A 12,005-nucleotide genomic window follows, 5' to 3' on the forward strand; every position below is an offset into this window, starting at 1 on the left:
TTCAGCCTGACATCCACGATGCCCACCTATCTCACTGACTTCATCAAGTTAGGCCAGGCCCTTTCACTGCCACACTGTGCCCAGCCTCAGGAAAAACTCTTCTCCCCCACCCTTCTCCAAATTCTCCTACCCTTCAAGGTCTATTTAAAGCCACTTCTTATCTGAAGTCTGCCCAGACTGCCATTGTTCCCATCATTACACCCAGCTTGTCACTTACCATTTATCCTGCTAGACCTTGGTCTGAGGCCTTGGACAGATCATTTGTTACATGGAGTAAAGTTTTGGTAGTTTGGAATATTCCCCCCTTTCCATACCCATCTCTACCCCGGTTCCTCCAAAGCCTGGACACAGGGATGGTACTCAATAAAAACATGTTGACTTGACCTGAATTTCTCCATTTGTAAAATATTTGGGTTATGTGGATGGTGTCTTGTTTTGAGCCCTTGGAGGAAGGGAATATTGCTGCCTGCTTCTTGTTGGTTAAGCCTGCTATGCTATATTCTGTCAAGGGGAGCTACGGAAAAGTTGCCTGGTCTGCAGAACACTTGGCTTTTTTCGTCATTGTCTTAAGTGCATCCCCAGGACATCCGCACTCTATGATCACTTGTCCATCGGTTTAGGTCTTGGTGCTGTACTTAGACTCCTCTCTCTTTGGCCTATCTTGCAGCTTGACCTGGGCATACTCCAGCCTGTCCTACAGGGCTTTTTGCTTTATTTTGTGGAGTTTTTTGGTGGTAAAATATACATAACATAAAAATTACCATTTTAACCATTTTAAGTGTCCAGTTCAGTAGCATTAAATACATCTGAGGTGTTGTGCAACCATTTCCAGAACTTTTTCAGCATCCCAAACTGAAACTCTATATCCATTAAACGATAACTCCCTCTTCTCTCTTACCCCCAACCCCTGGTACCCACTATTATACTTTCTTTCCTATGAATTTGACTATTCCAGGTATCTCATGTAAGTGGAATCATACAGTATTTGTCTGTTTGTGTATGGCTTATTTCGCTTAGTATAATGTCTTCAAGTTTCATTCATGTTGTAGCATGTCAGAATTTAATTTCTTTTTAAGGCTCAATAATATTTCATTGTATGTACATACCACAGATGGTTTATCTATTCATCTGTTGAGGAACATTTGTGTTATTTTCACTTTTTGACTATTGTGAATAATGCCATGAACTTTAGTATAACGTCCCACAGGTTTTATGTCCCAAACTACAATATTAATTAGGCTCTCCAGGGTTCCTAAGTCTCTGAGACAACTGGAGGCTGCAGGGATCTGTGGGGTGAGGGGTAATCAATCCTCCATATGCCAGCATCTAAGCTCCCAAAGCAAAGGGATGTTTGGAAGAGGGAGGAAAAGCCCCTTTGAAGCAAATATTTATCTTCACAATAACTCTATCACGTGGATTTTATTACTGCTACTTTACAGATGAGCAAACTTAGGCACAAGATATAAAAAGCTTGCTGAAGGTCATGACCTCATGCTGGCAAAGTGAAAATTTGATCCAGGCTTGTCTGACTCACCCTGCCACCACTTCCCAGACTTGGAGTAATCCCTGAGGAAGAGTGGCTCCCACAAGAGGTGTGACAACTTCACTCTCTGGGGAGGCAGAGCCAGCAGAACATCCTACCCCCCTCTAACAAGGCAACAGGCACCAAACAGCCACTCATCAGGGGAAGCCTGAGTGAGGGCTGGAAGCTCAGCCTCCTGGAAGTTGGTCCTAGGCGACCTATGTAGAACTCAATAGGGGCTGAGGTCACTGGCCTTGAGTCACCTCAGCACCTACAGGGAATATACTGACTCCTGGTTGGTCCAGGCTTGCTTCTGAGGATCCCTCAGTTCTCCCCACCAGGCTTTCTCAAATGGGTCCGAAGAAGGAAACTTTTCCAACCAGCCAGCTGCCTAGAGGCGATTCTTTCCCAAATTAGAGGGAGTGCGGCTGAGTATGGGCCCAGGCTTAGTTGAGCAGAAGGCTGCAGGATCAGGAAGGACTGTCAGGGGAACCCTAGGACCTTCTCCAGGAATTCGAGCCTGGAAGAACTCTGGTGGGCAGACTGGATGGTGGGCTGGCCCCTACCTCCTACAGCCCCTGTTCCATACCCTCCCCATCCCACAGAGAGGGTGTCCTTCTTCCTGTCTGCTCCTCCCTAGGTGGCACTGCCTGGACAAGGTGGGAGGGGTATACTGCCCTGTCTCCACTCTGTACTAGGGTCCCCTAGGCCACCCAGAGTTTTTCCTAAAACCCAGCCAGGCCCAACTTCTCAGTGAGCCGTTCTCAGAACTATTTAGATCTTGGTGATGGCCCCAAGACACCTCTGTGGCTTTTCCCTGGGTTTACCCCAGCTCCCCAGTGCCCCTGTGCAAAGCTGGCATAGGAACCACACACACACACACACACACACACACACACACACACACACACAGACACACACACACACGAGCGCGCGCCCAGGACCCTGCGGCTCAGCTCCTGCTGAGCTTGACTCCCCACTCCGGAAGCGGTGCCCCTTACTCTACTCCAATACCCCGCCACCCCCAACCTCAGCAGTAATTGCTGGCGGAAGAGACTGGAGAGGGGCCAATTAGTGCGGGAGACGCGGCTCCTGCGTGGTGTTGGCGCAGACCGCAGCTCCCGCAGCGCCCTCTCTCTTCCAGCCCCCTGGCTCCCGCCGCCGCCTCCCTCCCTGCCTGGCCGACAGCTCCGACTGCCTGAGAGCCCTGGGGGACTCGCTGGCGGGCCTCCCGCCAACTGCAGTGATGGATCCAGCCGCCTGGCGCAGGGCCAGAGCCCCGGCTGCCGTGAGGGCGCCGGGAGCTGAAACGCCGCCGCTGGGAGTGGGCAAGCAGGATGCGGCCTCCCTCCTTGTGAGGGCCCCTGCACCCCGCGACAGCCTGCGCCCCAGACTTGGTGGGAGCAGGACAGCTCTAGTCTCAGGCAGGAGACAGAGGCGCTCCAGGTAGGGGCCAGCTCTGCCTAATTCCTCTTGCGCCCTCTTTGTACTCCTGGCTTCTAGACCTCCAAGACTGTGCCTGGGCTGGCTACACCCAGAGCAGTTCTTTGCTGGTGGCCCGTGGCAGGGCCTGGCCTTAGAAACCCTCAGCCACCCAGGATCAGCCCCAGGTGGGCAGGAGGGTGAATGAGCAGTGCAGGGCCGCAGGCGCTCCTCTCTGATGAATAAACTACGTGGACTCCCTCCCCTGGATCTATGCCCTACACAACCTGACTCAACCACCCAAGAACTCTGGGAGACCCGGAGGGATCAGTCCTGCCTTCCAAGAGCCCACAGGCTGCGTGGGCAAGAGACTCCAGGAGCTTGGCTGGGCCTTCAAACTTAGGGAAGCTCTGCGGTGCAGGGAAACTTAAGGTAAAAGAAGGCCGGGCTGGAAAAGGTAGCAGTGAGGAGCAGGCACCACCACCTCAAGACTTTCCTTTCTCCAACTGACCCCTTCCCAGCCCAGGCTGTACACACTGGGGCCCTGTAGTGAGGGACAAGTTGGCCTATGTCCAGGACACACTCTGGATGAGGCTGAAGTTTCTAGAAGGGAAGAAGCAGTGAGGAGGGTTCAGTTCGAAGGTCCACAAATGAAATTGACCAAAGAGATCTGCTGCCCAATACTTGTCTTTCCCCTGCCAGTCCCGTAAGGGACTGTGTTACAGGAACTGAGGCCTCTGACCTGTCCTGGATGCAGCAGCATGGGATTCAAGGTAGCTTCTTCTTGGTGCCCTCCCTCTGCCCCACCCCTCTCAGGTCTAGCCTTGGTAGGGAAGGGTTGGGGGCTTGCTCTGATCTGTAGAACCTCTCCCTCAGGCCCTGTTGGGTCAGACTTTCTGTAAGGGAGAAGGAATCACTTCCTTCAAGGAGTGAGAAGTCCCCTTTCCATGTACCAAGGCCATTAACTATGTGGAGGGGAGAGCACCTGTGAGAAATTGGGGTGTAGGGACTGAGTGAGGAAGTGACACAGTGACAAATACACTACTTTGTCTTAAATTAAAGTGGAAGTGTATTAAATTAAAGCATGCAGAAAGGAGCACGGAGAGATGAAACAGACAGTGGACCAATCTTCCAAGAAAGTCAGGGGGTAAGGAAGTAAACAGCAGGTGGACACACAGCCAGACAGATATAAGGACAGAGCCAGGACAGTGCTGAGGGCTGTTTAGGCTGGAGGAGTACAGTACCTGGGCACTCGGAAGGTAGCAGTGGGCAGGAATGTTTCTTATCTCAGTTGCCTGACCACTGAGACCCCCGGGAGATGATGGAAAGGATCATCTAGAAAGGCTGTGGGAGCACAGAGGAGATGACCTAACTTGATTGGGATGAGGAGTCAGGGAAGGCTTCCTGGAGGAGTATCTGAAAGGACCCATAGGAAACCGTGGAGGGAATGGAGGTGGAGAGGGAGAGCAAGCCATGTCAGCCAGAGGACACAGCAGGAGCAAAGGCCTAGAAGCAGGCATTAGCCTGTTCCATCCCAGCAGCTCTGTGTCAGCATGGCCCACACAGGAAGTCTAAGAGAGGAAATAGGGCCCAAAGCTGGAGCACCAGGCCTCTAAGCCTTGGAGGGAGCATGGTCTCTACCCTGAGGCACTGGGGAGCCATGGGAGAAACATGTCCTGGCCAGACTTATCTTCCAGAAGGATCTTTGAGTTTACAGAGTATAGAGTAACTGGAGGAGGAGAGAGTAGAAGTGGTGAAACCAGGGTAGGGTGGTGCAAAACTGGACAGTAAGTCCCACAGGATGGCCCCTGGGGCACTGTGGTTCAGAGCTCTCCCACTCAGCCTACCCTGGGAATTCATGTGACCAAGGGGTACGGGAAGGGCCAGGTGTTGCTGGGGAAGCCCTCCCCCACCCCATAGAAAGCCAATCAAGACAGCACTCTAGTATTTACCACTGACCCTCTATAGTCCCAGCGATACCTCTATAATCCCATGGTCATGAGGGGTTGGGTTTTCACCTAATTGTGTTCCTGTCTGGACCTGTTCCTCTGTGCGTGTCCTCAGGCAAGCTACTGGCCTCTCTGGGCCTGGTTCTCCTCAGGTGTGTGCTGGGAACAATACTCCAGTCCAGCCTCTTCCAGCTGTGGTCCAGGACTCCTATCGCTGTGGAAGAGCATATAGCGACCCCACCAAGGAGCCACTGGGTGATCATTATAGATCTCCTACCGTGAAGGAACAAGAACTCTTTTGAAGGGGAGCCTGAAGGTGGAAGAAAAGCCTTTCAGGAAATTAGCATGAGTGGCATGAAAATTTATCAAAAGCTGATAGAGGTGCCAGTGTCTGATTCATGTCTATTGCCTAAGGATCAGCTCTTTTGGCCTGAGGGAAGAACTGGTGGCTTCCATAGCCTTCCAGGGACTCCAGACCCAAAACTCCATTGGGTTTGGGCTTGTCACCTACACAAACACTTACACCACAAATGCCTCAGAGAAAGCTCTGATTGGGTGATTGCTTGGTCACCACCTAACCCAAAACATCCATACTGGACAGTCTTTGCAACCCAATATACTTCTTCCAGCCTATCCATGGCATCTCAGTATCCATCACAATCACCAACATTACCTAAGTTTGCAAAGCATACTGGGAGATCCCCATGGGCAGGAGGAAGCAAGATGAAATTAGAATACAGTGGGGCCAGGAAAGCTACCAAGACTGTGCTGTGCCTTTGAGGAGGTTGGGTTCAGTTTCCAGGGCAGGCATTGGTAAGGGAATGCTGTGGGGCAGTCATTCTGTCCAGTACAGTTGAGAAAGGCTTCTTAGAGACCTCTGGACCCATACTTAATGAAATAGTATGAATTTGCTTGGCTGAGGAAGTGGAGAGAAGCAAGCTAGACAGAGAAAGTTAGTCAGGGCTGAAGCTGAACTCCTTGCCGATTCACTCAGAAATATCATCTAACAGAAGAGAATTATTGTCTGTTTTATTAATTGCCCTTGTGTTCCTAGAGGGAAAGCAGGCTGGTAAGGTGGCCGTAGGCTAGTAATTCTGGCTGCCTATTTACAAGGCAATATTACAGCTCAATGGGAAACTTGGCCTGCAAGATAGTTCAGAGCTTCGGAAATTTGGGAAAGAATCCAAGAACAGGGCAAGGAGTCAAGGTATCATCAGCATGGAGACAAAAAGAAAGAAGGTAAATGAGGATGCATTTGGATTCAGGAGTCGATAATGAGCCAGAAGTGAATGTTGAATTATTCAACCTCCTTTATTGATCCATTGATCTCTATCTGCAGGTCTTGGTTTATTCTTAGTTGGCATTTCCTGTGTCTGAGACACTGAGAAGAGAAATGCTGGGAGGAGGGAACAGATTTAAAGACTCAAGAAGAGAGAAGAGGCAATGCCGAAGAGAAATTTGGCAACTGGTATCAGGAAACTTAAAATGCCCATACCTTTTGACATGGTGGTTCTGTTTCTGGAAATTGCCCCTAAAAACGCTATCCAAAACTTTTAAGAAAAAGCCTTAAGCACCATGGTGTTCACAGAAGCCTATTTTATAACGGGAATAATAGGAAACAACCAAAATAAATGCCCAACAATAAGGGATAGGACAAGATTCCATTAAGAGTTTTATATGATTACATGGGAAAATGTTTATGTCATAAGGTTAGGTGATAATGGAGTATTCAGAACTGTACCTATAGAATGTCATAACTATGTGAAGAAATGTGGATGGAAGGAGGCCAAAGAAAATATACTGAAATGTTAGCAGTGATTGTTTTGAGATGGTAGGACTCTTCCTAATTTCCTAAAATTTCTACTAAAAATATGTACAAGTTTTAAATAATTGAAACAAAAGTTAAGGTGGGGTGTGAGAGACATTCCTATGAAGGCTGCACAGTAGTAAAATAAACACAAATTCACAGGTAGCCAAATCCTCCAAGAACCTAGGTGGTTACTGTGCCCTAGGTGTGCTGACCATCTCTCTGGCATATTATGTAGAATGAGGGGACGCTGTGGCACAGTCACTATGTGAAAGACAAAGACCCCTGAATTCATATTTAAAGAAAAAGTATGAGTGTTCCCAGCAAAGAAAGAGGAAAAAGTTATGCTAGATGGAGAACAGTAAGAGCAAAAGCCCTGAGGCATGTGGGAAATGCAAGAAGCCAGTATGGCTGGATTGTAGGATACCATGAGGAGAAATAATGGGAGATGGGATTGGAAAGGAAAGGAATGATTGTCTGGGTTTCATGAATACTGGGCTAAGGGTCTTTTGCCTTTCTAACACGGGCAAATAGAAGACTTTGAGGAAGAGGCTTAGGCAGGAGGGTAGTGTGGTTAGAGCTCACCACTGTCATTCTCCAGACCCCTAATCTAATCTATTTTTCGTTACCTGCTAGAAGTTTTGAGAGTAGGAAAGGGGAGGAGGAGCAGTCTAAAGCATCCCTCAAAGACCGTCAGCCAGGCCTCCTGACTAGGCTAGGTCCCCATCCCCAGGCACCCAGACAAACCCCTTGCCTCCCGTGACCAAAAGAGACTGATTTGGAGCCTGGGCAAGATTTGCAAACGTCAAACTTGTAATTACAAGGGTGAAATCATCTGGTTCCTTTTAAGCAAACAGATTTATTGATCCCAACACTGAAGAATGCTATTCTGGGGAAATTTGCTCCTCTTCGTTTTCCTCTCCCTCTGGGATGACTGAGATGATGGGGGAGGGTGGCAAGGAAGCTAAAAGGGGGACAACTTCCTGGGAGGGGAAATTGTTTAGTCCCTAAGGGTGAATTTTATGGTATGTAAATTATATCTCAGAAAAGAATTCTTTAGGGCTCAGGAAACTGCCTCGTTCAAGAAGATGACATACACATCCTGGACTTAGGCCCATCTCCATCCAGAAACTAGAAGCTGGGTAGAGCTAGGGCTTTAGGCCCTGTGCCAGACACTAATTTCCCTTCTCTCTCACCCGCTTCAAGTCTCATTTGTGGCTCCAGATCCTATTTCAGCTCCAACATGGTACAACATTTTCTCAGTAAATGAAGGGAAACTGTTTTCTTAGAAAAAATGCACCAGAGGCTCAGGGACCTGGGAAGACCTCACTCCCTTTTCAAGGAGGGGCAGATGTGGGTGGCTGTTGACACTAGACCTCGATAAAGCCATTCTTTTGATAAAAATGGGGAGACAAGACGTATAGGCCTTGAACTTCCAAGTCTAAGAAGAACAAACAGTTGGGCTTGGGGCCAGGAGTGCACAACCATCAAGGGCAAGAGCCACATCCTGCCATAAGGCCCACAATAGGACCCCTTCATTCAACCTGTTGGAGATCCTTTGGGAGCATGGTAGGGTGCTCCAGGAGGGACGATTCCAGCCATAGCTCTCCATGAGCTTAGTTAGGTAGACAAGCAGGACTTTTAGCATCTCTTCCAGCAGAGGCCTTAGAGTTGAATGGTTAAGAGCATGACCCTGAGATCATCAGCCCCTTTGAGCCTCGCTTTCCTCATCTGTAGAATAGGGTCAATAATACCAAACTTGTAGGGTTATGTTGAGGATTGAACAAAGATTATATACTCTAATGCTTAGCCATTTTATCTCCGATGGGTCAGGTCTTATCATTATCCTATGGTCACCGATTTACCATTTCAAAGTCTCTGTTTCCTAATTTGCCAGATGGGTACAAGACCTGTCTTAGAAGGTGGTTGTGTGAATTAACTGAGATAAAGGGCATAAAAGCACCCAGCCTCACAGCTTCACCGTTAGACCAGACAATTGAGGGTTCTCATCCCCTGACCATTGTTATTGTGCATTTTCTACCAACTCATTCAAAATCAGGCTGGGAGTCCTGCAGGAGCAGCTGCTCACCCAGGAAGGTAAAGAAGAGGATGCCCTGGGCAGTCTGAATCCTTAGAAAAAGAAGGCTTTAAGCAGTGGGGCTTCAGAGAAATCAACCAAATTTTGGGTGTGGGGAGGGTGTTTCTAGGCAATAAACAGATACCCTCAGGCTTCCATCTATGAGCCCTACTAGAGCCGGCTCATAGCAAACCCCTCCCTGGGGTGGTGTCTGGATCAATTCAAACCCAGCTGGACAGAAGCACAGAGCTAAATATAGCTGACACGGGTGAAATTTTCCTTTATTAATTTCCTTTAATTCAGTTTTTTAAATAAATGAAAAAAATTAGTAACAACAACAAAAAAGGCATACAGAGGTCAGCTGAGGAGATGGCCTCCTTCAGCCCACGGCTTGTTTCCCGGCTGTCCTGGCCAGTTGGACGCCAGACAATGCCGAGTGTGGGTTACCCTGCGGCCTGCAGTTGCCAAAGGCTGTCTGTGGTGTTGCTGTTCTGGGTCTGCCTGGCAGGCTTTCTCATCCCTTTCCTTCAGGACATCGTTTCCCATATGCATGAGGCAGAGAGAGTACTCTGCTCTGTTCTGTACTCGCACCCTTCCTTGTCCAGCTCCCTTGAACCTAGAAAAGATTTGTCTCGACCCTGACCTTTTCCTTGTCAAGGCTCATCTGTCTGTCTGGGCTTTGCCACTCTAGTGATATTTCAGCTTGTGTTTGTTCCACATTTACCATAGCAGAAACAATTATTACTAGAGTCCAAAAACCAGGATCAGTTGCAGGTCTGTGAGCCCTACCTGGACCCACTGTGAAGTAAGTGCTGCTGCCCTATGGATCATTTTTTAGAGACAAAAATGGAGAGTTTTATACAAATGCCTACCTAAAAGGAATATGGTGGTGCCAAATGCTATCACATGGGATATCCAACAGCAGAAACTGCTTCCCTAACCACTGGACTTCAGATCATCCTTGTTGACTGGGAGCAAAGTCATCATCTTCCTCTTATTTAACAATGGCTGTGTTGTCCTAGTGTCTGAAGTTCTTAGCTGAACTGGGAAGACTTGAGGTAGAGGAAGCAGATGGGTGAAAGCTTCTATTGCTGTGAGTTCTGCCTTGGTGCCTTGGGGTAGCGGCTGCCTCACTCATCTCTCAAAATAAGTTGCAGATTTTTTAAAACTATTTTTTTCCTGCACTTTGCCTGAGCTGATGTGGAGTTTCCCACTCCAGTTTTACCAGAGCCTTTAGGCAACAAAATAAAAATGGCATCCTTTGCTAGATGTAGCTGATGCAAACTATTTGGAGGGCGCACAAGACACTCCCACTCCCTCCTTTGGGCAAAACTGCTCTTCCCCTCTTTCAACTATCAGGTTCTCTCTGAGGCTGCCAATCCCAGGCCCCCAACCTCTGATGGGAGATCATGTGACGTAAGCTGGCTAGTGTCATCACACCAGCCTGGACATGGTGATCTGGTAGAGGGAAGAGTATGTGACCTAAACTGGACTAATCAAAGATCTTCCCAGGAATTTTATGAGTCAGAGATGGAGAAATGGTTATTCCCATCCTTTGCCAGGAAATGAATGCCATTCAGAGATCTTGAGAACATTAAGCAATGAGAAGAAATGAAGAAACAGAAAAGAGAGTATCTATCCCTTTCTGTGATTTATTTACCTAAAATAACATGGACCCCCTTTTTAGCTTTAAGTTTGCTTGAATTGGGTTGCCGTCACTTGCGATTAAAAGGGACCTGAGAGGAAGATTCTGAGATAGAGGGAGGCACAACAGTAGTGGGTGGTGACATACATATCTATGCCTGTTCTATTTGTGTACACACATTCACACAGGCTTGGTGTGGGCAGGGGAGCATGCCCTTGCATGGAACTGATTTTATGTTCGCTATTCAGAAAGAGCATATTTGTTAAAACCACCAGACTACAGATTTGACTTTGCTGAAAACTCCCTCTCTGACCTTAGGTGATGGATCACTCTCTAGACCTCAGTTAGGATCACCAACCATCCCATTTTGCCAGGGACTGAGTGGTTTCCTGGGACATGGGAGTTTCATTGCTAAAACAAGACAGCCTGAGGAAAACCAGGACAATTGGTCACCCTAGCTTAGTTTTGTATTTGTAAAAATGAGATTAGACTAGACAGAGATGGGACGTTCTGCCAAACCCTGCATTCACACAGACATTGCCAGTTGCCCTTGGCACTAATTCCTGCGAATTTCAGTGTATCTTCACAATTCTTTGCAATATGGCCAGCTACTGTCAATCGGAGTTGGCACCATTTGCCATCCTTGGACTGAATTTTTGACAAGCTGGAATTTTAAGGATCATAATTTATTGAGTACCAACTTTGAGTCAAGCTCTGCTCTAAATCCCATGTCAAACTCTCTCCAGTTTGGGCTAAATCAGGAGTCCCCAACCTCCGGAGTCACAGACCAGTACATGGTTCCTAACAGGACCATGGCCTGTTAGGAACTTGGCGGCACAAGAGGTGAGCAGCGGTGCCAGCAGGTGAAGCTTCATCTGTATTTGCAGCTGCTTCCCAGTGCTAGCGTCACCACCTCAGCTTCACTTCAGATCATCAGGCATCAGATTCTCACAGGAGCACTGGTCTCTGGTGCCAAAAAGGTCGGAGACCGCTGGGCTAAATGACTTCCCTAGAAACTGCGAATTTTGTTTTTTAGGATCTGATTGCACCATTGGGTAAATATATGAACTGGCATTAGGATGAATATATAATTCAGCTTGTTCTTCCTTAGAAACTTAAATTTATTGAGTGCTCATTATGTGTTAGACCTACATAAAGACTCTCACGCTAACACTGCCAGCTTGTCTGCATTTTGGAAATAAGCAAACTGAGGCTTAGCGGTCCAGTGCTAGCCTCAGGCCCCCGTCACCAAGCAGGGGAGTTGAGATCCTATCTAGAAACGTCTGACACCAACAGCTCCGACCTCTCCATCATGATGCGAATTCAGTGGGATGCTTTGGTCTGTTTCCATCTTTAGTCTTTGATGTGTACAGCTTGCATCCACTCCTTCGCCTTTGGGGACGCAAAGCCCCCAAGGACTTAAATGTCCTCGCGTTCAAGTCACAATTTAGGGTTACTCTGCGCGGCTGGGGAGCACGAAAGTTCCGTACAGTCGAAAGAAAGACCCACGGAGGCCGTTTCATCTCCAAGGACCGGGCAGATTTACACAGGGCGGTTCCACAGTGAGTGGCCCGCGGGCGGGT

At 48.2% G+C, this 12,005-nt stretch overlaps 1 protein-coding gene across 1 annotated transcript in view; it reads left to right on the top strand.

Annotated features, from left to right (window-relative positions):
• The first annotated feature begins 18 nt into the window (after positions 1-18).
• Positions 19-12,005, top strand: part of CBFB (core-binding factor subunit beta) — a 59,517-nt gene continuing 47,530 nt past the window's right edge. Inside the window, exons 1-3 of the mRNA XM_015587759.2 lie at positions 19-47; positions 2,163-2,181; positions 2,667-2,876. Coding sequence (XP_015443245.2) covers positions 19-47; positions 2,163-2,181; positions 2,667-2,876 — 258 coding nt within the window. The remainder of the gene's footprint in view (positions 48-2,162; positions 2,182-2,666; positions 2,877-12,005) is intronic.

Source organism: Pteropus alecto, unplaced genomic scaffold, assembly GCF_000325575.1.
Source record: "Pteropus alecto unplaced genomic scaffold, ASM32557v1 scaffold42, whole genome shotgun sequence".
NCBI lineage: Eukaryota > Metazoa > Chordata > Mammalia > Chiroptera > Pteropodidae > Pteropus > Pteropus alecto.